Below are 25,117 nucleotides of genomic sequence, written 5' to 3'. Positions count from 1 at the left end.
AACAAGGGGATTCTTATTGCTGTTGTTCATCAGAAGAGATAGGGTGAGGGCCAAAGTGTGGGTCAGACTTGGCTGAGGGTCCTCTCAACCATGGTGCTGAGGAATCAGTGCTCAGTTCAGGAAGGAGGTGGATATTTTGGAGGCCACCTTATCAAAGCTGGCATCGACAGAGGAACTGGGAGAATGGAACAGAGTCGTTACAAGAAGCAGGATGTGAGGATGTCTAGTCAAAGTAACTGTGGGAGTCGGTTGGTTTGAGGTGGATGTTGGTGTCCAGCTTATCACCAAACATGGAAACAGAGATGTGGAAAGAAGGAAAGGGAGGATTCAGTGAAAGACCAGGGGAAGGTGAGGACATGGTGGAAATAGATGAACATTTCCAATTTCAGATGAGAGCAAGAAGCAGCACCAATAACATTACTGATATACTGGAGAAAGAGTTGTGGGTGGGGGCTGGAATAGGACTGAACAAGGAACATTCCTCATACTCCATAAGGATACAGATATAACAGGGGCCCTAATGGGTACACCTCTTCCCTGAAAAAGTGAGAGAAGTAAAAGGAGAAGTTGCCCAGGGTGAGAACAAGCTGGGCCAGGCAGAGGGGAGTGGTGGTGGATGGGGACAGTACCGGCCTTTTTCCCAGGAAGAGGCGGAGATCCCTGAGACCATCCTGATGGGGATCGGCGTGGAAAGGGGTTGCTGTATCCCATGAACTGGAAATTCCAAAACTGAGGTAAAGTCTGCGAAAAATCGGGGATATAAGTGGGCAGGATCTGGACAAGGGAAGAAAAAAACTCAAATCGATGTCGGAAGAGATGAGTTCAATGGGACAGGAGCAGGTATTAACTATGGGTCTGCCAGAGCAGTTCTGTCCAAGGATTTTGTAAAGGAGATAGAAGCGAGGTGTGCAGAGTTGGGAGACAATGACTTTGGAGGTAGTTGTGGGAGGTGATCACCAGATGAAATGAGATTAGTGACTGAATCATAAAATCCTTATGGAAGCAGGCCATTCAGCCCATCGAGTCCACACTTAACCTCTGAAGAGCACCCAACCTAGACCAACCTGCTTGCCATATCCCTGTAACTCTGCCTTTTCCTTGGCCAATCCAACTAACCTTACATTTTGAGGACAGATTATGCATTATGGGAGAAACCGGAGTACCCAGAGGAAACCCACATAGACTCAGGGAGATTGTGCAATCTCCACACAGACAGTCACCTGAGTGTGTAACTGAAGCCGGGCCGCTAGCTTTGTGAGGTAGCAGTGCTAAGCACTTGGCCACTGTGCTGCCCAACTATTGTGGAGATGATGGCCTGGTGTTCCATGTCGGGGTCATGGTCCAGGGGGCATTCAGAGGGAGCTTCATAATGTCGAGATCCATGTGCCAGGCAACAACAGCACCACCCTTGTTAGCAGCCTTGAATACAAAGTCAGGGCTGGATCTGAGAGCATGGAGTGCCATCAGTTCAGAGGGAGAGAGGTTGGAATGAGCAAAGGGGCTGAAAAATTGCAGCACACAATGTCACATCAACAGTTCTTGATGAACAAGTGTAGGTAATAGGCAAGACAGAGGGATTTAGGAAGGGAAAGTATTGGAGATGAGTGAAAGGATCTGTGTGATGGGGATAGGACTCTTGTCCAAAGAAATGGGCATGAAGGTGAAGATGACAGATGAGGAATTTAATATCATGCTCGTGTCTGAAATTCATTAAGGTAGGGACTCAGTGGGATAAAACTGAGACCTTTGCTGAATACAGAATACTCAGCAGGGAATGGAAGGTCTGATGGGACTCATAATTTGTAATAAACTTTTTATTCAGAAGTATTATAATTATAATGAGCTATTCTGTGCAGACATCAGTGACACTGTTTTAATTAATGGGTGGGATCAGGAAGCTTTTTAATCAAGCCTGGCAGGAAGCAAGAGAAGTCGAGGTTAAATCGCATTTATTGTAATGCCAGAGGCCTAAGAGGTAAAACAAATTAACTCAGGGCAAGGATGGATCATGGGACAGATATTTTCGCCACTACAGAAACATGGCTGAGGGAGGGCATGACTGACAGCTCAATGTTCCATGGTACAGACATTATAGCAAGGTTAGAGGAGAGGCAAAAAAGGATGAGGAATTGCACTTTTGATTCAGGAGATCAGCACAGCAATGCTGACAGATGACATTCTTGAGGGTTCATCCTCTGAGTTTATATGTGTAGACCTGACAAATAAAAATGTGGAGATCACTTTCATGGCATTGTACTGTACACTTTCCAAAGGTCAGCAGAAGATTGAGGAGTAAATATGTAAGGGGTCTGGTGATAGCTGCAAGAGTAATAAGGTTGTAATCGATGGGAATTTTAACTTTTGCATCATTGACTGGGACTGTCATTGTTTTAAAGACTTGGATGGAGAGAAATTTGTTGAGTTCATTCAGGAAGACTTTCTCATGTTGTATGCAGATGGCCCTACTAGAGAAGGGGCAAAACTTGACCTCCTTTTGGGAAATTATGCAGGGCAAATGACTGAAGTGTTAGTGGGGAAGCACCTTGGGACCAATGACCATAACTCCATTAGTTTTAAAACAGTTCTGCAAAAGAATAGGTCTGGTCCACAAGTTAAAGTTCTAAACTGGGCCAACTTTGATGGTCTTAGACAGGAACTTCCAAAAGTTGATTGAGGGAGGCTGTTTGCAGGCAAAGGGACTGGTTAGTGGGAGGCTCTCAAAAGTGAGGTAAGGAGAGTACAGGGCTAGCATGTTCCTGGGAGAGTGAAGGGTAAGGCTGGCAGGAGTAGGGAACACTGGATGACTAGAGTTATTGAGATCCTTGTCAAGAAAAGGGAGGAGGAATATGACAGTTATAAGCAACTGAGATCAACTTATTTCCTTGAGGAGTTTAGAGGGTGTCAGAGTACACTTAAGAGAGGAATCAGGATGGTTAAAAGGAGACATGAGAGGCCTTTGGCAGATAAGAGAAGAGAGAATCCAAAGGGACTCTACAAGTACATGAGGACAATATAGTAACTAGGGAGAGAATAGGACCTCTTAAAGATTAACAAGGTCGTCTATGTGTGGAGCCACAAGAGATGGGTGAGACTAGAAATGAATATTTCTCCTCAGTATTTCCCATCAAGAAAGACTTGGATGCGAGAGAATTTGGGGGATTAAACAGTGATGCCTTGAAGAGAATCCACATTACAGAAGAGGAGGTTCTTAAAATACATTAAGGTAGATAACTTCCCAGGAGCTGATAAAGTGTATCTGAGGACTTTGTGGGAAGCGAGCGAGGAAATTGTGGGGCCCTTAGCAGAGATATTTGTCTCATTGACAGCCACAGGGGAAGTGCTTGACGATAAGAGTTTGGCTAATTTTGTGCCATTATTTAAGAAAAACCACAGGGAAATGCCTGGAAACTACAGATTGGTGAGCCTAACATCTGTGGCAGTAAAATGTTAGATGGAATTCTAAGAGTCAGGATCTACAGGCATTTGGAGAGGCAAGGACTTATTTGGAATAGTCAGCACGGCTTTGTGCATAAGAAATCATGTCTCACAAGTTTGATTGAGTTTTTGAACGGGTGATCAAGGAAGTAGATGAAGGACAGTGCAGTAGACCATGTTTCTCCAATGTGAAATTTGAGTAAAAACGAAACTTTCAGCATTTCCCGGAAACAGTTTCATTGTGGAGAACTGCAACTGAACAAGTGAAAGTGAAACGGTTTGAAACCCCAATGCTGACTTCTATACAAGGTCAGAATTTTATGATCTGGCGAAGAAAGTATCAGTGCCCACAGTAACTAATCCTTATCTATATCGGATTGCAGCTTTATTCCAGATATAAATACCTGTTAAGACAAGACTTTTAGCCACTGAAACAATCAGAAACTAACTTCATCTCCCACGACGGATGAGAGTCTTCGACAGTGTTTCAGCAAGTGCCGTTGTTCCTGTATCTGAGATCTTTGTGAAAACTCTGGTCCATCCAGTCCCGATAGTGACTCCCCCACAGCTGGAACACAGACAGTTTATGTACAGGTCAGTGAAATAGATTCATGTGGGAAAGAACCTGCAAGTGTGAGTTTAGCTGTTTGTATATATGAGTGTGAGGATGGTCTTCTACATTACTGTGAGACAGTGAGAGGGTGGCCGGATAGTGTGAAATACTATTTGGAGGTGTGTGAATGTAAAATATTTTGAGCATGTGTATAAGCACGTGTGATCGAGATAATCACAAGGGGCAAAAAACAGTAAAACTGGTCAATGAGACAGACTGGTCAGACTTATCTTGTATACCTCCAAGTAAAGGTTAGTACATCCAGCTCATTTCCTTTGTGACTGTCTTTTTACTGATTGATTCCTTGCTTGAGTTACACTCGTTATACTGTAACATCAATTTCTGTCTTGGGGTTGTTGTACTGTGATATCAAGTACATTGGATCAATCCACTGCTCTTCACTGTCCAATGGGATTGACAGACTTCAGTCTTCTGCTTGGGCTGTGACTTTTAATGTGTTCTATATTTTTCTACTTTCACTGTTCCAAATCAGAGTATCACCTTTCTGGTGCTGTTGGATTTTATAATGTATTCCAACTCTATTGTGAAAACATTCAGAGTCAGGAAATTCTGATAGTTTTCTTTTCACATAACAGGTGCTGTCAATGCAGGAGAAGAGATCTTACTGAAACCACTGGTGTCTCCACACATTGCAGTGATTCCCCTACAACTGGAAAACAATTTCATTTCAAGGAAACCTGTAGAATGTGAGATTATCTATTCGTGTGTCTGAGTATAAGGGGGGCTGGAGTATTATTATGAGACAACAAGGTTGTGGATAGGTGTGACAATGGTTGTGTTAGCATTACAGTAATTCCATAAGTATTAAAAATGTCTGTGAATTCACCACATTTGTGTTTTTAGAAATATGTCTGACTACAAAAGATGATACTGTACTGTACTTTAGGGAGGGTGAAGGCCCTGCGGTATTATTATTTGACTATTAATCCAGAGACCCAGGTAATGTCCTTGGCACCTGCTTAGCAAACAGCAGAACATGAATTCCATTCAAATCTGGAATTAAGAGACCATAAATTCATTGTCAATTGTCAGAAAAAAAAATCTGGTTTGCTCATGTCCCTTAAGGAAGAGAATTGCCATCCTTACCTGGTCTGGTCTGGTCTGGTCTACATATGACTTCAGGCCCACAGCAATGTGGTTGACTCTTAATGCCCTCTGGGCAATGAGAGATGGGCTATAATTGCTGACCTCGCCAGCAATGCCCTCATCCCGTGAATGAATCATTTTTAAAAATTTGCATATGTGTTCAAAATGTGTTCAGAAATTAGGAAGTTGTGCTTTGGTTATAAAGCGCACTGGTGTGACCACACCTGCAGTTCTGTGTACAGTATTGGTCTTGTCATTTACGAAAGAATGGAAAGAAACTGGAAGCTGTTCAGGGAAGGTTTAAAGAGTAGTATCTGGAATGGCCAGGTCACCTGATGAGGAAAGTTTGACATGTTATGTTTGTAAATGCTGGAGTTTAGATCTGTCTGTAGCAGTGACTTGATTGAAACACACAAGATCTGGAGGGATCCTGACAGGTTGGTATGGAGAGAGTGTATCCTCTTTAGGGAGAGTCTAGAATGTGGGATCATTCCTTGGAGATAAAGTTTTTTTTATGTAGTCAGGAGTAACAAAGGCTGAGATAGGAGATTGGTTGGTCAATAGGAAGCAGAAAGCAGAAAAAAGTGGGTCTATTTTTCAATGTGGTATGGTATCACATGTGCCACAGGGGTCAGTGCTGAACTCACAATCCTTGACAATTTATGTCAAGGATTTGGATGAAGGAATTAAAGGCATGGTACCCAAGTTGCTAATGGCAGATAGATTGGCGGGAAAATGAGATGACATAAGGAGCCTACAAATGGATGTAGATGGGTTAAATGAGTGGGAAAAGATCTGGCAATGGATTATAATGTAGGAAAATGCACAGTTGTCCACTTCGGCAGAGAGAATTTTTTAAAAATGTAATCTAAATGCTGAGAGCTTGGAGAGTTCTGAGATGCAGAGAAACCTGATGTCCTGGTTTGTGAATTGGAGGTCAGTATTCAGGTCCAGCAAGTAATCAGGAAAACTAATAGAATGTTATGATTGACTGGAAGGGGAACTGAATGCCAAACTAGAGAGGATTTTTATGTATGCACAGCATTGGTGAGACTGCATCGGGTATACTGTGTACACTACTGAGCACCAGACTTATGGGAAGATATTAATGTCAATATTGGAAGCAGTTCTGAGAAGGTTTACCAGACTGAAATGAGTGATTTGGTTTGATTTGATTTACTGTTGTCACATGTACCTGGGTACAGATCATACCTTACAAAATGCATTAGAGTCATAGAACAAAGCAAAGACAGTGCTACGGCTACAAAGGAGGTACAAAAAGAGTGAGATCAACATTAAATTTAGGATTTGCGTGGTCCATTCAGAAGTCTAAAAGATGCAGGGAAGAAGCTGTTCTTGAATCTGTTGGTCCATGAATTGAAGCTTTTTTATCTTCTGCCTTTTGGAAGAGGTTGGAAGAGATGATAACCAGGATGGAAGGGGCCTTTGATTATGTTGGCTGCCTTACCAAGTCAGTAGGTATAAATGGTGTCAGTGGATGAGAGATCCACTTACATAATGGACTGGGATGTGTTCACAACTCTCTGTAGTTTCTTACAGTCCTGAGCAGAGCAGTTGCCATGCCAGGATGTAATGCATCCAGATAGAATGCTTTCCACGGTACATCTATTAAAATTGGCAACAGTCTTTAAATTTCCTTCGCCTCCTGAGGAAGTAGAGGTGTTGTTGGCCTTTCTTGCCCAAGTGGATGGAACAGGACCAATTGTTGGTTATTGTCACTGCCAGGAACCTGACACTTTCAACCTCCTCAACACCATGGAAGCAGACAGTGGCAAGCCCTCCACTCTGCTTTTTGAAATCAATAACCAGCTCGTTCACTTTGATGACTTTAAGAAAGAGAATATTGCCATCAAGCACTTGCTCTCTTTCTTGTATTCTGTTTCATTGTTGTTTGAGATCCGAATGACAATGGTAGTTTTGTCAGCAGCGTAGTTGGAGTTAAGATGGGATTTGGTCACACAGTCATGAGTGTACAGGGAGCATACTAAGGGGTTGAGTACACAGGCCTTGCAGGACAGTGGTATTGAGGATTATTGTAGCGGAGATATTGTGATATCAAGTACATTGGATCAATCCACTGCTCTTCACTGACCAATGGGATTGACAAGCTTCGGTCTTCTGCTTGGGCTGTGACTTTTAATGTGTTCTATATTTTTCTACTTTCACTGTTCCAAAACAGAGTATCACCTTTCTGGTGCTGTTGGATTTTATAATGTATTCCAACTCTATTGTGAAAACATTCAGAGTCAGGAAATTCTGATAGTTTTCTTTTCACATAACAGGTGCTGTCAATGCAGGAGAAGAGACCTTACTGAAACCACTGGTGTCTCCACACATTGCTTTAATTCCCCTACAACTGGAAAACAATTTGCAGCTTGTGTGTCAGGGAGTCGAGGGCCCAGTTACAGAGTGGGGGTTGCTCAGACCTAGGTCTTGGAGTTTAGAAATGAGTTTGGTTGGTATTGTTGTGTTGAAGGCAGTTATGTAGTCAGTAAGTAGTCGTCTGATGAGGAAAGGCATCTGGATGAACTGACCCTTGTCTGTTCCAGAATTCGACATTGGACCTGTGCCACAGACCCACCCTGTGATGTGCTGTTCTTCATTCTGGGCTGCCTCAGAGATATCTTCCCAGTGTCTTTTGGATGGCTAATGCTGAACTCTCTCCACTGTCATACTTTTCCCTACCATACAGACACGCCTTGGCACAATGTTCTGCCCACAAGCAACGGATATCCCCAGTGGACGGCAATCTACCAAGGTGTTGTTCCCTCTTACATCAGGGATCTGAGTGCAGAGTGCTGCATGTGGTGTCCATGCAACCAGCAACTAAGCAAAGTTATTGGGTGCCACACCATGGGCAAATTCTGTGGCCTGGAGGAGATGTTTCATATTTATGTAGAGAGAGTCTGGTCCTTTTAGTTGGTTGAGGGGGCTGCTCTTAAAAGTGTAGTTCCCCCGATATCAGCCCCACCGTCCTGATCCATGGGCATCCGATGTGGTACCGATGGACAAGTGTACAAGTCTTCTCATGGCTTTGATCCTGAGCCTGTCTAAGATGGCCATTCGCAGCATACTGAGGAGGGGCTCAGTGTTCCTGACTGTCTGCCCCACTTTCACAGTTACATCTGAATTCAGGTGCCCCTGGAGTGGAAGCATGCAGTGTTCACTGGCACAGTGGAGGCTGCTCATGACCAATGGGATGGAGAGCATGATTAGCCTGGATCATGATATTATGATTTAGTTCATCTTTCTTTGCTTCTGTAGTACAAGTTTCCTTTTGATCTTGAGCTTTGTATTTGTTTTGATTTGATCCATTTTGAGGGCTGTTTTATTTCCCTTTGTTTTGATTTTGGATCCCTTCAAAGAGGGTTTTTTTACTTTAGCCCCACGTTGTCCCTGTCCCATCTGCAGCCTGGCAGACAAGGCATTCGGCCCCAACACCACATGTGCACTCAAGGTGATTCAGGCGTGTGGTGGGCTTCCAGATGAACTGAGCCCTGTCTGACTGGATGTCGATATTAGTTCTGCACCATGGACCCTCCCCTGCGGCAATCTGAGCCATCTCAGGGATATCCTCCTGGTGCCCCTTTCTGATAGCACAGAGGCACTATCTGTATAAGCTGATGCTGTACACTCTACCCTGTGATGTTATCAATCAGCACCCACACACCCTGGCATAATATTCTGCCCTCAGGAAGTGGAGGGCCCTCTACAAAGGGGTCCTCCCCTCTTACTTGGGGGATCAGGGGTGGAGAGTGCTGCACACGGTGGGCCCGTGTAACTGGTGATTCAGATTTACTGGGTGCCAGACCCACATGCACGTTCTGTAATCTGGAGGAGATGGTGTGGCACATTTATGTTGAGTGCAACTATTTGCATATCCTTTTTGGTTTTTTTGAAGGGGCTGCTGTTAAAACTTTGGTTGCACTTCAGCCCCACACTCCTGATCTACAGGTACCTGATGCGGGGAGGGGCTGACAAGTCTACAGACATTCCCATGCCTTTACGCCTGGGCCTGGCCAAGATTGCCATTAACAGGTGCAGACATGGTGCTGAGGAGGATCTTATCATTCCTGACCGTCTGCTTCTCTTTCACCTTTCTCTTATATCTGCACTCGGGTGTCCATGGAGCGGGAGCAGATGGTGCTCAGTGGCACAGTCACAACCTTTCAAGACTTCTCGGTGCCGCACGCTCTAGAAGATATTATCAGTCTGGATAACAATATTCTGAGTTAGTTAGTTTTACGGTTGCTTCCATTTGATTTTGAGTTTGTATCTGTTTTTGATTTGTGCCCCAGGAAGTGTCCTATGGTATCAACATGCAATTCCTGTCCTCTCCTATATCAGGGATCTGGGGTGGACAGTGCTGCATTGTTGATCCCGTGCAAATGGCTAATGAGTTAATTTACCAGGTGACAGACCATGGCCATAGTCTGGGCCTGGAGAGGATGGTGTTTCAGATTTACATTGAGCGTGTCCATTTGCAGTCTTTTTCAGTTTTTGAAGGGTCTCCTGTTGAAGTCTTGTTTGCATTTCAGCCTCACACTCGTGATCTTTGGGCACTTGGTGCAGGGGAGGTGTAGCAAGTCTCTGAGCCTATTCATGGCTGTGGTCCTAGCCATGATGGAGATGAACAGGTACAGGTAGCAGGCTGAAGAGGGTCTCCTTGATACTGACTGTCTATCCCTCTCTGAGGGTGACTTCCACACTCGGGTGGAGAGGAAGCATACAGTGATCACTGCTGTGGTTCTGTTCGCCGAGCTGGAAGTTTTTGTTGCAAACGTTTCATCCCCTGTCTAGGTGACATCCTCAGTGCTTGGGAGCCTCCTGTGAAGCGCTTCTGTGGTGTTTCCTCCGGCATTTATAGTGGCCTGTCCCTGCCGCTTCCGGTTGTCAGTTTCAGCTGTCCGCTGTAGTGGCTGGTATATTGGGTCCAGGTCGATGTGTTTGTTGATGGAGTTTGTGGATGAGTGCCATGCTTCTAGGAATTCCCTGGCTGTTCTTTGTTTCGCTTGCCCTATAATGGTAGTGTTGTCCCAGTCAAATTCATGTTGCTTGTCGTCTGCGTGTGTGGCTACTAGGGATAGCTGGTCGTGTCGTTTCGTGGCTAGTTGATGTTTGTGGATGCGGATCGTTAGCTGTCTTCCTGTTTGTCCTATGTAGTGTTTTGTGCAGTCCTTGCATGGGATTTTGTACACTACATTAGTTTTGCTCATGCTAGGTATCGGGTCCTTTGTTTTGGTGAGTTGTTGTCTGAGAGTGGCTGTTGGTTTGTGTGCTGTTATAAGTCCTAGTGGTCGCAGTAGTCTGGATGTCATTTCAGAGATGTTCTTGATGTATGGTAGTGTGGCTAGTCCTTTGGGTTGCGGCATGTCCTCGTTCTGTTGTCTTTCCCTTAGGCATCTGTTGATGAAATTGCGAGGATATCCGTTTTTTGCGAATACCTTGTATAGGTGTTCCTCTTCCTCTTTTTGCAGTTCTGGTGTACTGTAGTGTGTTGTGGCCCTTTTGAATAGTGTCTTGATGCAACTTCGTTTGTGTGTGTTGGGGTGGTTGCTTTCATAGTTCAGGACTTGGTCTGTGTGTGTGGCTTTCCTGTGTACCTTAGTGGTGAATTCTCCGTTTGGTGTTCTCTGTACCATCACGTCTAGGAATGGGAGTTGGTTGTCCTTTTCTTCCTCTCCAGTGAATCGGATTCCTGTGAGTGTGGCGTTGATGATCCGGTGTGTATTCTCTATTTCCGTGTTTTTAATGATTACAAAGGTGTCATCAAAATACCTGACCCAGAGTTTGGGTTGAATTTGTGGTAAGACTGTTTGTTCTAACCTTTGCATTACTGCTTCTGCTCTGAGTCCAGAGATCGGTAAGCCCATGGGTGTTCCTTTGATTTGTTCGTATATCTGGTTGTTGAATGTGAAGTGTGTTATGAGGCACAAGTCCAGTAGTTTAAGTATGCCGTCTTTGTTGATGGGTTCAACGTCCTGTTGTCTGTTATGTCTGTTCAGCAGGTTGGCTATTGTTTCTCTGGCTAGGGCTTTGTCAATAGACGTGAACAGTGCCGTTACGTTGAATGAGACCATGGTTTCTTCCTTGTCTACGTGTATATTTCTGATGATGTCCAAGAATTCCTGTGTTGATTGTATAGAGTGTCTGGATCCGCTGATCAAGTGTTTCAGTTTCTGCTGTAGTTCTTTAGCCAGTTTGTGTGATGGTGTCCCTGGTAGTGATACTATGGGTCTGAGTGGGATGTCTGGTTTGTGCACTTTAGGTCCATCGAATCTGGGGGTGTTGTTGCTTTCAGGTTTCATTCTTTGTAGGTCAGCTCTGGTTATCTGTCCGTTTTTTTGTAGGTTCCTCAGTGTGTTGTTTATCCTATTGGTGAGCTGTGGGGTGGGGTCAAACTCCCTCTTTTGGTAGGTGTTGGTATCTGCAAGTAGTTGTTGTGCTTTTTGGATGTACTCTGCTTTGTCCAGGATGACCGTCAATCTGCCTTTGTCTGCTGGTAGTATGATTATGTTCTTATCGTTTCTTAGTGATTTTAGTGCTTCCCTCTCCTTGGTGTTGAGGTTATGTGTTTGTCTTTTCCTTGTTATCAGGGGTACGATACTTTGCCTCACTGTTTGTTGTGTCTCTTCTGTCAGTCCACTATTCCTGAGTGTGCATTCTAGTGCTGCTAGGAAGTCTGCTGTCTTGGCGTCCCTGTGGTTGTAGTTGAGCCCCTTGGCCAGTATTGTTCTTTCCGTGTCTGTGAGCTGTCTGTGGGAGAGGTTTTTAACCCAGGTGTGTGTTGTGGTGTCCTCTTTGTTGTGTGTTAGTTTGGCCATTTTTTCTTTTAGTGCCGTTTTTTTGCGGTGTGTAGTCCTGTTCTGTCCTATGGTGACAGCCTGTTCTATGGTCCGGGTCCATTCCTGATTCGTGGTTTTTGAAATTAACGACTTTTGGCGCGCAATTTCATGTCTGTATCTGTGAAGTATGTTGTGAGCGTCTGTAATCATTACCTGGATCACCCTGAGTCCTTTCTGTCTGGCTGTGTCTCTGGCTTGTGGGTTGTTGACTGGTGGTCTGTATCTGACACTTGGTGGAAGGATTCGATTCTTTCGGCATTCATGCAGGAACCGGAGTTGTTCGTTTGTGGCGCTTAGGCGGTTAGCGCAGGATTCCCATTTCCTGGCTTGTCGTAGCGTCTCTCGCCCGTAGGTGTTCAAAGTTTGTGAGAACATTTGTAGCTCGGGTGCTCGTTGCTGTGGTTTTGTTCGCCAAGCTGGAAGTTTTTGTTGCAAACGTTTCGTCCCCTGTCTAGGTGACATCCTCAGTGCTTGGGAGCCTCCTGTGAAGCACTTCTGTGGTGTTTCCTCCGGCATTTATAGTGGCCTGTCCCTGCCGCTTCCGGTTGTCAGTTTCAGCTGTCCGCTGTAGTGGCCGGTATATTGGGTCCAGGTCGATGTGTTTGTTGATGGAGTTTGTGGATGAGTGCCATGCTTCTAGGAATTCCCTGGCTGTTCTTTGTTTCGCTTGCCCTAGAATGGTAGTGTTGTCCCAGTCAAATTCATGTTGCTTGTCGTCTGCGTGTGTGGCTACTAGGGATAGCTGGTCGTGTCGTTTCGTGGCTAGTTGATGTTCGTGGATGCGGATCGTTAGCTGTCTTCCTGTTTGTCCTATATAGTGTGATCCTATACAGTGATCAGTGGAGTCTTTCGTGACTGATGGGTGTCGCTGGAGCTGGACAATGATGGTTTAGCCTGGACAATGATGGTTTAGCCTGGACAATGATAGTTTAGCCTGGACAATGATGGTTTAGCCTGGACAATGATAGTTTAGCCTGGACAATGATGGTTTAGCCTGGACAATGATAGTTTAGCCTGGACAATGATGGTTTAGCCTGGACAAAGATGGTTTAGCCTGGACAATGATAGTTTAGCCTGGACAATGATGGTTTAGCCTGAACAATGATAGTTTAGCCTGGACAATGATAGTTTAGCCTGGACAATGATGGTTTAGCCTGGACAATGATGGTTTAGCCTGGACAATGATAGTTTAGCCTGGACAATGATAGTTTAGCCTGGACAATGATGGTTTAGCCTGGACAATGATAGTTTAGCCTGGACAATGATGGTTTAGCCTGGACAATGATGGTTTAGCCTGGACAATGTAGGTTTAGCCTGGACAATAATGGTTTAGCCTGGACAATGATAGTTTAGCCTGGACAATGATGGTTTACCCTGGACAATGATGGTTTAGCCTGAACAATGATAGTTTAGCCTGGACAATGATGGTTTAGCCTGGACAATGATGGTTTAGCCTGGACAATGATAGTTTAGCCTGAACAATGATAGTTTAGCCTGGACAATGATGGTTTAGCCTGGACAATGATGGTTTAGCCTGAACAATGATGGTTTAGCCTGGACAATGATAGTTTAGCCTTGACAATCATGGTTTAGCCTGGACAATGATAGTTTAGCCTGGACAATGATGGTTTAGCCTGGACAATGATAGTTTAGCCTGGACAATGATGGTTTAGCCTGGACAATGATGGTTTAGACTGGACAATGATAGTTTAGCCTGGACAATGATGGTTTAGTCTGGACAATGATGGTTTAGCCTGAACAATGATGGTTTAGCCTGGACAATGATAGTTTAGCCTTGACAATAATGGTTTAGCCTGGACAATGATAGTTTAGCCTGGACAATGATAGTTTAGCCTGGATAATGATGGTTTAGCCTGGACAATGATGGTTTAGCCTGGACAATGATGGTTTAGCCTGGACAATGATGGTTTAGCCTGGACAATGATGGTTTAGCCTGAACAATGATAGTTTAGCCTGGATAATGATGGTTTAGCCTGGACAATGATGGTTTAGCCTGGACAATGATGGTTTAGCCTGGACAATGATGGTTTAGCCTGGACAATGATGGTTTAGCCTGGACAATGATAGTTTAGCCTGGACAATGATGGTTTAGCCTGGACAATGATGGTTTAGCCTGGACAATGATAGTTTAGCCTGAACAATGATAGTTTAGCCTGGACAATGATGGTTTAGCCTGGACAATGATGGTTTAGCCTGGACAATGATGGTTTAGCCTGGACAATGATGGTTTAGCCTGGACAATGATAGTTTAGCCTGGACAATGATGGTTTAGCCTGGACAATGATGGTTTAGCCTGAACAATGATGGTTTAGCCTGGACAATGATAGTTTAGCCTTGACAATAATGGTTTAGCCTGGACAATGATAGTTTAGCCTGGACAATGATAGTTTAGCCTGGATAATGATGGTTTAGCCTGGACAATGATGGTTTAGCCTGGACAATGATGGTTTAGCCTGGACAATGATAGTTTAGCCTGGACAATGATGGTTTAGCCTGGACAATGATGGTTTAGCCTGGACAATGATAGTTTAGCCTGGACAATGATAGTTTAGCCTGGACAATGATGGTTTAGCCTGGACAATGATAGTTTAGCCTGGACAATGATGGTTTAGCCTGGACAATGATGGTTTAGCCTGGACAATGATAGTTTAGCCTGGATAATGATGGTTTAGCCTGGACAATGATAGTTTAGCCTGGACAATGATGGTTTAGCCTGGACAATGATGGTTTAGCCTGGACAATGATCGTTTAGCCTGGATAATGATGGTTTAGCCTGGACAATGATGGTTTAGCCTGGACAATGATGGTTTAGCCTGGACAATGATAGTTTAGCCTGGATAATGATGGTTTAGCCTGGACAATGATAGTTTAGCCTGGACAATGATAGTTTAGCCTGGACAATGATGGTTTAGCCTGGACAATGATAGTTTAGCCTGGACAATGATGGTTTAGCCTGGACAATGATGGTTTAGCCTGGACAATGATAGTTTAGCCTGGATAATGATGGTTTAGCCTGGACAATGATAGTTTAGCCTGGACAATGATGGTTTAGCCTGGACAATGATGGTTTAGCCTGGACAATGATAGTTTAGCCTGGATAATGATGGTTTAGCCTGGACAATGATGGTTTAGCCTGGACAATGATGGTTTAGCCTGGACAATGATATTTTGATTCCGTAACTTTTTTGTATTTCAATAGCATAGGTATTCATTTTGCCTTTAGAGTTTGTGCTTGTTTTTGATTTTCTGCCCTAGGAAGAGGTCTGTTTTATTTCCCTTTGTTTCAGTTTTGGACTCTTTGTAAGGCCAAGGAATCTTTATCTATTCCCTTTGATAATGGATGCCAATTTCTTGTGATTCATGTACCAGGACTCCTTTGTTCTATCAGTTTCTTGAGTCTTTCTCCATTTAAATAATATTTAGCTCCTCCATTTATAATTATAGAATCATAGAATCCCTACAGTGTGGAAACAGGTCCTTCAGCCCATCAAGTCCACACTGACCCTCCAAAGAGTAACCCACCCAGACCCATTCCCGAACCCTATTATCCTCCAATTACCCCTGACTAATGGACCTAATCTACTTATCCCCGAAAACTATGGGCAATTTAGCATGGTCAGTTCACCGAACCTGCACATCTTTGGATTATAGAAGGAAACCAGAGCACCCGGAGGAAACCCACGCAGACACGGGGAGAATGTGCAAACTCCACACGGACACTCGTCCGAGACTGGAAACAAACCCCGCTGTGAGGCAGCAGTGCTCACCACTGAGCCATCAGGCTGCCCATTTTTTAAAAAATGTTTTTTTAAAAAACTGTGATCACAGTTTTTTAAAAAATGTCTTTGCCCTTCACCAAAGCAATGAAGCAAGAGAGGAACACAATATAATAAAAACCCACAAGAACACCAGTTTGCAAAGTAATGCAAAGCCAAGAGATGTTCAAAGGAAGGGGGAGGGGAACCACAGCACAACGGTCACATTTCCCTTTCCACATTTATATACTTTGTCAAGGTTGACACAAACTCTGAAACATGTCATAACTATAGCAAATAAACTTCAGAAATAAAACAGACCTCTTCCTAGGGCAGAAAAATCAAAATTCAGAAATTCAATTCACTGTTTTAAAACCCAAGTTGTTTGCAAACACAGCCCATGTGAAAACACTACATTTCCTTACCATAATGATAAAAAGTTTACATTATTTCCTGAATGATTACAACCACTTCTAATTTTGCCTGTGGGGGACACAGTGTGAAATATCCATTCTAACTAACAAAAATATCTGCAATTTATTTCATCTTCCTTTTCTCCAGCCAATGTGCATGATCTCACATTTTCCCACACATATTCCATCTGCCACGTTTTTGCCCACTCACTTAACCTGAATATATCCTCTGTGGACTTTTTGTGTCATCCTCACTACTTACCCTCCCATCAATGCTCATGAAACTCACAAACTTGACAATAGTATATTCACTTCCCCATCCAAGTGCTGAATATATTGTAAATAATTGTGGCCCCTGCACCAATTCCAGTTGCATGCTGAGTTACACATTGCCAACATGAAAATGTTGAATTTATTCCAATGCTCTGCCTTCTATTAATTAGTCAATACTCTATCTATACTAAGAAATTATCTCCAACATCACGGGCTTTTATCAAATGGCCTAATATGAGGCACCTTCATCAAATTTGGAATTTCAAAGACCAAATATATTACATGCTGGTTCCTCTTTACATATTCTGCTTGTTACTTCAAGAATTTTAAAAAATTTGTCCATCATGATGTCATCATGGATGTCTTGTTGGGATTATACAGGATGTTAGGGAGGCTTCTTCTCGAGTACCTGTACCTCTACCAATGTCAGCTACTGCATTCGTTGCACCCGGTATGGTCTCCTGTCCATCGGGGAAACAGGACGCCTTCTTGCGGATCTTTTCAGAGAACATCTTTATGTCACCTGCACCCACCAACCCAACCACCTCGTTGCTGAACACTTCAACTCCCCCTCCCACTCCGATAAGGACATGCAGGTCCTGGGCCTCCTCCACTGCCAAACCATTCCCACACAATGCCTGGAGGAGGAACCCCTCATATTCTGCCTTGGGACCCTGCAACCACACCATCAACAATGTGAATTTCAACAACTTCCTCATTTCCCCTCCCCCCACATTATCCCATTCCCAAGCCTCCAAGTCGGCACCATGCTCCGGATCCGTCCATCACTCCCTCCTTTGACCTATCTCCTTCTCCCTCACCTTCATCCACCTATCACTTTCCCAGGTACCTTCCCACCAACCCCACCCCTTCCCATGTATCTCTCAGCCCTGATCCACAAGCCACATTCCTGATGAAGGGCTTTTGCCCAAAACATCGATTTTCCTCCTCCTCGGATGCTGCCTGACCCAGCTTTTCCAGCACCACAATCTTAACTTCTTCTGGAGTACTGTCCAGTGCTGGTTGCCCTGTTGTAGGAAGGGTATTATTAAGCTGGAGAGATTTCAGAAGTGACTTACCAAGACTTTACCAGGAATGGAGTGTCTGAGCATATGGAGATGCTGGATAGGCTGGGACCTTTTCACCGGAGTGTAGGGGGTTGAAGGGTGACCTTGTAGAGGTTTATAAAAGCATGAGGGGTATAGATAAGGGGAATGATAGGAGTTCTTTCTCTAGGGTGGCAGAGGTGGGTGCAGGTATTTGAGATTGAATGGCATATTTTGAAGTGACAGGAGAAAGATTTCAAAAAGACATGAGGAATAACTGAGGGCAGTTCCTGAAAGACCCATTTTGGAGTTTTGCTGATAATACATCATCTGCAGATCCCAAATTGGAGCCAAGTTTGTGACTGATTGCAGCAGCTCACAGAGTGGGACTGGCAGTAGTTAACAAAGCAATTCAGTGTCATGTAAAGTAAACCACTTTCTGCATGTACATCAGGAAGGTAAGATCAATGGGACCAAGGTTTCTTGCTGTCCAGGTACACTGATATCGAAGAAGCGATATGTAGAAAACAGGAGAGCAATTATTTTCTTCTTGATACAAAGAAAATAATATTGCTGAAAAAACACATTTTGTCAAAGATTTTTGTCTTACAAACATGAAGATACTTTGCATGTGAACAAATTCAAAGGGAAAACCAACATTTCTCCAACATTAAAGAAGGGTCATGATTGGCCAACAAGTGGAATCTGTACTGAAAATAACAAATGCTGGCGATCACAGTGGGTTAAGCAGCATCCATGGAGAGACAGCAAGCTCATGTTTCAAGTCTAGATGACTCTTGGCTGTGTTGAACCCAATAATGATGATCGACAGTTAACCGCCAGGCTTTGTTAAATTTTAAATCAAGCAGGTTAACACCGATTGGTCTTTGAGTTGGTATTCATGATTGCCTCACCTTCCTTGAATCCTCGTGAATGCAGGACTTTGTTCAGTAATTTTCAAGTTCTGTACAAGAAATGACTATAGAAAACAATATGAAAACAATAGGCAGAGTGACACCAAGGGAATTTGTGAATGAGAGTGAATTCATGAGCTGGGGGCTTAGGCCAGAGTTGGCGGATGCAGAGTGTAAGGTGATAGGATAACAAAGCCGTATAGTTCTGTTTTTTTACAGCACTGTTTGAATTACTGGCTGAATAATGTTGATCAAATAATTTAATATGATATCTTTCTTAGTTTCAGCACAGCCAGAGCCTGATCTCTCTCTGCACCATCAGGAAGCCATGAATACTGAGGTGGAACAGATGATAACTGAATCTAACTCACAGTTCACAACAAAGCCTGTTCTGGGAGAATCAGAACACAGCACAGGGTCACATAACTCAGTGGAAGGAAACAAAACCACAACTGACCAAGAACAGAATTCAGTCCAAAGAGATAATTCAGTTTCTGAAAACAATTATTCTGATATTAGTTATGGAAAATTTAATACAGGAAACAATATTCCCAAACTCCTCATGGAATTAGCGTATCAAAGTAAGAAGCTGTTCCTGAGTGACATTCTCAGCGTAAATGCAGAAACACTTCAAAATCAATCACCTGATTCACCTCAGGAAATACCAGGATATTTTCTCCGGAATTTAATGATGGTTCATTCCAGGGCAAGAAATTTTAATTATGAACTAACTAAGACACAAAATCAGTCAGAATCAGAAAACTTGGATTTTCTATCTCAGGATGAACACAGTGAAGGTTTATACCATCCCCTGGATATCATTGTGTCTATTTTCCTGTGTGCTGACCCATTCGTGCAGCAGGAGCTGATGGTAAAGATGTCCCTGTGCCAGTTTGCATTGCCACTGTTACTGCCTGCTGGCAACAAGGGCTACACCTTCCTACTGTGGGCCCTGCGCTCCATTGTGAAGAAGTGGTGCCCACTCTCACTCCGAGACAGTGCAGGCTTTAAGGAAACAAATATGGTGACTGCCGACATTCCCATCTTTTCCTTCATTCGACTCGGTTCCTGCTCCATCTCCAAATCAATGATTCTAAATGAAGTCCTCAGCCCCTCCCAGCAACATCACAACTTCTTCATCCATCACAATATGGAGGGCGGTGATATCCCTCGCAGGATTTCTGATGGTCTTGTCGAGTTGTGCTGGTACCTGCCCAGTGGGAGTGAGGAATTGGATCTTTTCCCAGAGCCAATGACCATATTAAACCTTCGAGGTGACGGTCACGAGTTCCACACACAGGTTCAGTTTCTGACAACCATCTCTTCAGCTGTTTTTATTTGGATTGATAATGTTGACAGTGGCTCAAGCAAGACCCTGAAGTCCCTCGCCCAGTCTCCAGCGAGTAAATACATAGTGCTCACTGGGAGCAGTGTGAGCAGTGAGACTAAAGGGCACTTAAAGGAATTCATTACATCCTCAGTGTTTAAAAAGGAACAAATATTCTTTCAAGGAAAAAGAAACAATGCAGAGTTTACTAAGACACTGCGATCCACATTGAAAAAGGCCTTGGAAATAACCCATCAAAATAATATTCGGGACCCCAGCCATTTGGAGACACTGGCAGTAACTGCAAGAGAGATGGGAATTTCAATAGATGAGGATGACGAGCTGTGTTCACAGGGTAAAGAAAAATCTGGTAACATTTATAACCCTATTAAAGGAGAGACCATTAGCCAATACAAATCAAAAAACATGTCTTTTCAGGGTTTCACTTGGCAACAAGTTTCCAAAATAGAAAAAGAACAATGTCGCCTAAAACAGGGAAAGGAGAGTTCACCACAAAAATATTGGAATGACCTTGAGGAAGAGAAGAGGAAACTCCTAAAGCAGCAGCGAGAGAAAGGTATATCGGCTGATATGAAAGGTTTTATCACAGCCCTGACAGACAGGGATGAGAGGACATATTTCCTGCAGTGGATGAAATTCCAGTTGGATTCCAGATCGAGAGACACTCTCTCTGTTTTACGTGAACAGTATAAAGCTTTGTATGAGAAATCTCAGGGACAGTCAACGGAGCAGAAAGACCCTACAATCAACAAACAGTTACAGGAATTAGACCGACAGATAACTGCCAGCTCCCTTGGACTTGAACACTTCATGCGAGAAATCGGACTGATCTATGAAACACTGATAAAGCAGGAGAACCGTAATGAGGAAGAGAGAGACACAGTGCAAATATTACCCCACTTTGCTGCTGAGCTGATGTTGGACGGGTTCCCTCTGGAGCTCATCGATGGAGATGTTTCCAACATCCCTTTACAATGGGTCGCTGATGTACTGAAGGCAGTTGAAGCCAGGATTGGCAGAGAGACCCATATGTTTGTGCTGACGGTGCTGGGTGTGCAGAGCACAGGCAAGTCCACACTTCTCAACACCATGTTTGGTTTGCAGTTTGCTGTGAGCAGTGGGCGCTGTACCCGTGGGGCCTTCATGCAGCTCATTAAGATTACAGGAGATCTACAGATGGAGCTGGGCTGTGGGTACATCATGGTGATCGACACTGAGGGGCTGAAAGCACCAGAACTGTCAGACATTGACGGCAGCTATGAACATGACAATGAGCTTGCCACCCTGGTGATCGGGTTAAGTGATGTCACCTTGATAAATATGGCCATGGAGAACTCCACCGAGATGAAGGACGTGCTGCAGATAGTGGTCCACGCATTTATACGAATGAGAGAAGTGGGGAAAAGGCCAGTTTGTTACTTTGTTCACCAGAATGTGAGTGACGTGGCTGCTCATGATCAGAATATCAGAGGCTGCAAACATCTGCTGGAACAGCTGGATGTGATGACACGGGCAGCAGCTAAAATGGAAAACCGAGATGGACAGTTCAGCAAATTCTCCGATGTGTTAGAGTATGATCCGATGGAGAATAACTGGAATATCCCAGGCCTGTGGCATGGGAATCCACCCATGGCAGCTGTTAATAGCAGCTACAGCCACAAGGTGTTTGAGCTGAAGAAAAGGCTTTTTCAGAATCTGAAAGAGAAGAGAAATAAAGGGAGACTGTCGACCATCTCTGAGTTTATTGAGTGGACTAAATCCCTGTGGAATGCAGTGAAATATGAGAATTTCATCTTCAGTTTCCGGAACAGTCTGGTAGCCGAAGCTTATAAAGAACTCTCTGTCACATACACCGATCTGGAGTGGGAACTGAGGAAAGAGATACATTCCTTCCTGCAAAAGGCACAGAACAGAATCTTTAATACAAAACAGGATCCAGAAAGGGAAGCTCAAAGTTTGAAAAGTGAACAGATTGCATTGCTCAATGATCAGAAAGGAAAAGCTCTCCGAAAATTAGAGGAATATTATTCCACTGACAATAACTCAAACCTTGTCGAAAAATACAGGGAGGATTTTGTCGGAAGCATCAATTCTCTGATCATTGAACGTGGGATGTACATGGACAGAAAGTGTAATGAAGCAGTGCAAAGGAAGAGAGCTTTGCAGAAGGTGAATGAGATTAAGGAACAATATCAGAGTCAGATTGAAGAACAGGTCAATAACCTCCTACAGCAGTGCAGACAGGAAAACAGGGAAATGGATGAAACACAACTGGAGAGAGCGTTTGAGAAAATGTGGCAAGAGACAATTTCAATGTTTAACTATTCACCACCACCAAAAGCCAATATAATGAAGGACATGGAACAAAGTCTACAGCAGAACATGCCTGCGAATACCAAACTCCTCAATGAGCAACTTAGCAAGAAAACCCTGTGTCAACTGAGTGATGTAAAACTCCAAGTAAATGGCAGCCATATTCAGCAATGTGGTTGGAAATGTGTTGATAAACTGAAGTCTTTTTTTATTGGTAAGAATGACATACCAAGTGCCCAGGAGCTGTGTGCTCAGTGGGTGAGGGAGTGTAAACAGTTTGTGAATCAGACAGTGAACCAGGAACAGGATTATGATTCTAATCATTGCAGAGAACTCCTGAGAGTCATTGATGGGAAAATCCAGACACACCAGGATCAGAGATTCACTTTTACTCAACAATTCAGTGTGGATTTTAAACTTCATATCTGTGGATTTGCCATCAAAAAATATGAAGAAGTGCAGGAAAACTTCCTGAAGAAACACAATCCTGTGGAGCAGTTACAAAAGGAGAAAGCAGCTTACTGCCAAAGTTTTAAGGATACCTACCAGGAGAAGGATCAAACCAAACGGAGAGCAGAACTATTCTGTGAAAATTGTCTGATTCCAGCCATAATCCAAGCTGTGGAGAATAAACTGGGATCGAATATTGCTCATCACATGAGGTACAACTGCAAGGGAGGGAAATTCTTGTACCGGAAAAACTTCCAAGTGGCTCTGATGCTTCACTTGAGGGAGAGAGATACGTTTGAAGAATATTACCGATATATAAAACACACCATGTCATTCGAAAAAGATTGGCTGAAAGAACAAGTTGTCCTTTATTGTACAGCCACAGATGATGAACATGTTCCTCTGCTGTGCTCTCACGCACTCTATATTCTGTCTGGGGTTATCACCCGGGTGAGGGAAACTCTGACATATATCACACCTCCAAATAATGAGCAATCAGTGACTGGGATCATTCAGACATTTAGGGCAAAACTGGGGGATGAGATACAGATTCCACAAGAGACACTGGGACCTGTTACTTTTCAGTCTGAAAAGATTAACGCCCAGAACTTCAAACAAGAAATTGAAAGCTTTATCAGTACAAATGATTTGAACGAAAGGGTTAAAGATTGGGGGAAGGATATTGCTGGGAAAATCTCTGCACTCCCCACAGATCCATCCAGTGAATTGTATACAATGTTATGTGGCTGTGGGGAGCGGTGTCCCTTCTGTGGGGTCCTGTGTGATTGTACAAGCAGGGAGCACTCACAGCACAGCACTGAATATCACCGGAGTAAAGGGCTGAATGGAGAAAGATATGTCACTACTGAGATATTGGTGTCAGAGAATTGTACAACATGTGTTGGGAGTGATGGCAGCTTCATGAATGAAGATACCGGCGGGAAATGGTTTCCTACCAAGAACTACAGGCAACTCAATGACCGGTACAAACGCTGGAATATTCCATTTGATACCAGCATTGAAACGTCAGCCTTTTGGAAATGGGTTTTCTACAAATACAACACTGAATTTGCTGATAAATACTCAGCAAAACCAGCAGACAGCATTTCTAGTTGGAATATATCTTGGGAACAAGTTGAAAAAGACATTGAAGATAAATACAAATTAACAATTAGTGAGTTAAAATAGCTTGCTAACTTCAAACACAGACCCTGAGACGCCCCTTTTCCTCTTCGCCCCCATCCATACCATCCCACCTACTCTCGGAAGCTGTCTGCCCCTTCCTCTTCGCTCCCCCCTGCTATGATACTCATCTCCAGAAATCTGCCAGCCCCACTTCCCACCTTCAGTCCAAAGTGCTTTATTGGTATCTCTTCAGCTCACACCCAGTCCTACCGGAAGGTCATGGAGTGGCAGAGACAGCAGCTCTGAGAAATTTCCAGCCGATTTACCAGGTTTGAAGGAGTTTCTAAAGGTGCAACTGATGGTTAGCAGGTGGAAAAAGTAAACCAGTCCCACATGTAAATAATTGACCAGAAAATTAAATTTGGGGTAATTGTTTCTTCACCTTTAAGTAATTTCTATATAGGCCTACAAACCAGAGTGAGACAGGCACCTGATTGGGTCTCCTGATTTATTGCCAGGCAGCAAGTTGAAACTCCTCTTCTTAATGTCACTAAAAGGATCTCATCTGAAAAGGGAAGCTGCCTTTTTGTTCTTCCAGTTATCTGTCATGAATTCACCTGATATTCTATTTTGAACTGTCTCTTTGAAAGTCAAATAAGACTGACATTGCTGAATCATTGTAATTGATGTCACAACGATATGGATTATTCAGAATAAAGTGGTAATTGTAACAGGTTTCTAATTCTGTAAAGCAGAAATAATAAACATGTTATTAACAAATACGATTATTCCTTTAGGTTTTGGTGTTTTATTATTATCGATACTTTCCTTAAATAATTAAATAACAGATGACAAATTTGTTGTTGTTTACATCAATTATTGGAGAAAATATGATTCCTGGCAATATTATCCCAATAGAATATTAAAATTTTCATCCAAACAATACCAACTAAGATGGTATTCGGAAATTCTTCGCTGGTGATAGTTTGAAATTGTATCCAAACAATCTGTATTCTGCTCTACAGTTTTGAATGTAATTAAATTTTCTATAAAGATATTCCTCGATTCAACTTTTTTCATGAAATATAATCAGCTATCACCTCCTTGTCAATAAACAAATGATTTAATCCAGCTTAGTGTTGCCTTTAATAACAAATAAATGGTTGGACAAACCTGTGTAGAAAATAACTGAGTGGAGGATAGATTTCTATATATTATCTGTTAAGTGCTTGACCTGTTTTAATGAAATATTTTCCTCATATCCCCTAATGATATCTCCTCATCCAATGTTTTTAAAGCTAAGTTGGATAATCTTTTGAACAGTAAAGGAGTTAAGGGATATAGTGAGAGGGTGGGTAAGTGGAGCTGAGGCCATGGAAAGATCAGCCATGATCTTATTGAAGGGTGGAGCAGGCTCAAAGGGCCAGATGGCCGACTC

At 43.3% G+C, this 25,117-nt stretch overlaps 2 protein-coding genes across 3 annotated transcripts in view; one reads left to right on the top strand and one right to left on the bottom strand.

Moving 5' to 3' along the window:
- LOC148140794 (class I histocompatibility antigen, F10 alpha chain-like) overlaps positions 1-25,117 on the bottom strand; it is a 401,060-nt gene that overhangs the window by 353,098 nt on the left and 22,845 nt on the right. The gene's annotated exons all lie outside the window — the stretch shown is intronic.
- On the top strand, positions 3,722-24,459 carry LOC122544964 (interferon-induced very large GTPase 1-like). 2 transcript variants are annotated; one of them, XM_087979580.1, is made up of 3 exons: positions 3,722-4,029; positions 4,645-4,755; positions 18,725-24,459. In XM_087979580.1, the coding sequence occupies exon 3, from the start codon at positions 18,772-18,774 to the stop codon at positions 23,740-23,742; it is 4,971 nt and encodes a 1,656-aa protein (XP_087835706.1). In that variant the 5' UTR covers positions 3,722-4,029; positions 4,645-4,755; positions 18,725-18,771; the 3' UTR covers positions 23,743-24,459. The 2 variants fall into 2 exon arrangements, with proteins under 2 accessions (XP_087835706.1, XP_087835707.1); XM_087979581.1 differs by lacking the exon at positions 4,645-4,755.

The sequence above is a fragment of the Chiloscyllium plagiosum genome, unplaced genomic scaffold (assembly GCF_037043375.1).
Source record: "Chiloscyllium plagiosum isolate Xiang-an unplaced genomic scaffold, Cpla_swu_hap1 HiC_scaffold_35, whole genome shotgun sequence".
NCBI lineage: Eukaryota > Metazoa > Chordata > Chondrichthyes > Orectolobiformes > Hemiscylliidae > Chiloscyllium > Chiloscyllium plagiosum.
The sequence above is the reverse complement of the archived record's forward strand: the minus strand, read 5'-3'. Positions and strand labels throughout refer to the sequence as shown.

Bases quoted from the DNA above. Each gene is read 5' to 3' on its own strand.
- LOC122544964 (XM_087979581.1), top strand. From the start codon at position 18,772: ATGAATACTGAGGTGGAACAGATGATAACTGAATCTAACTCACAGTTC.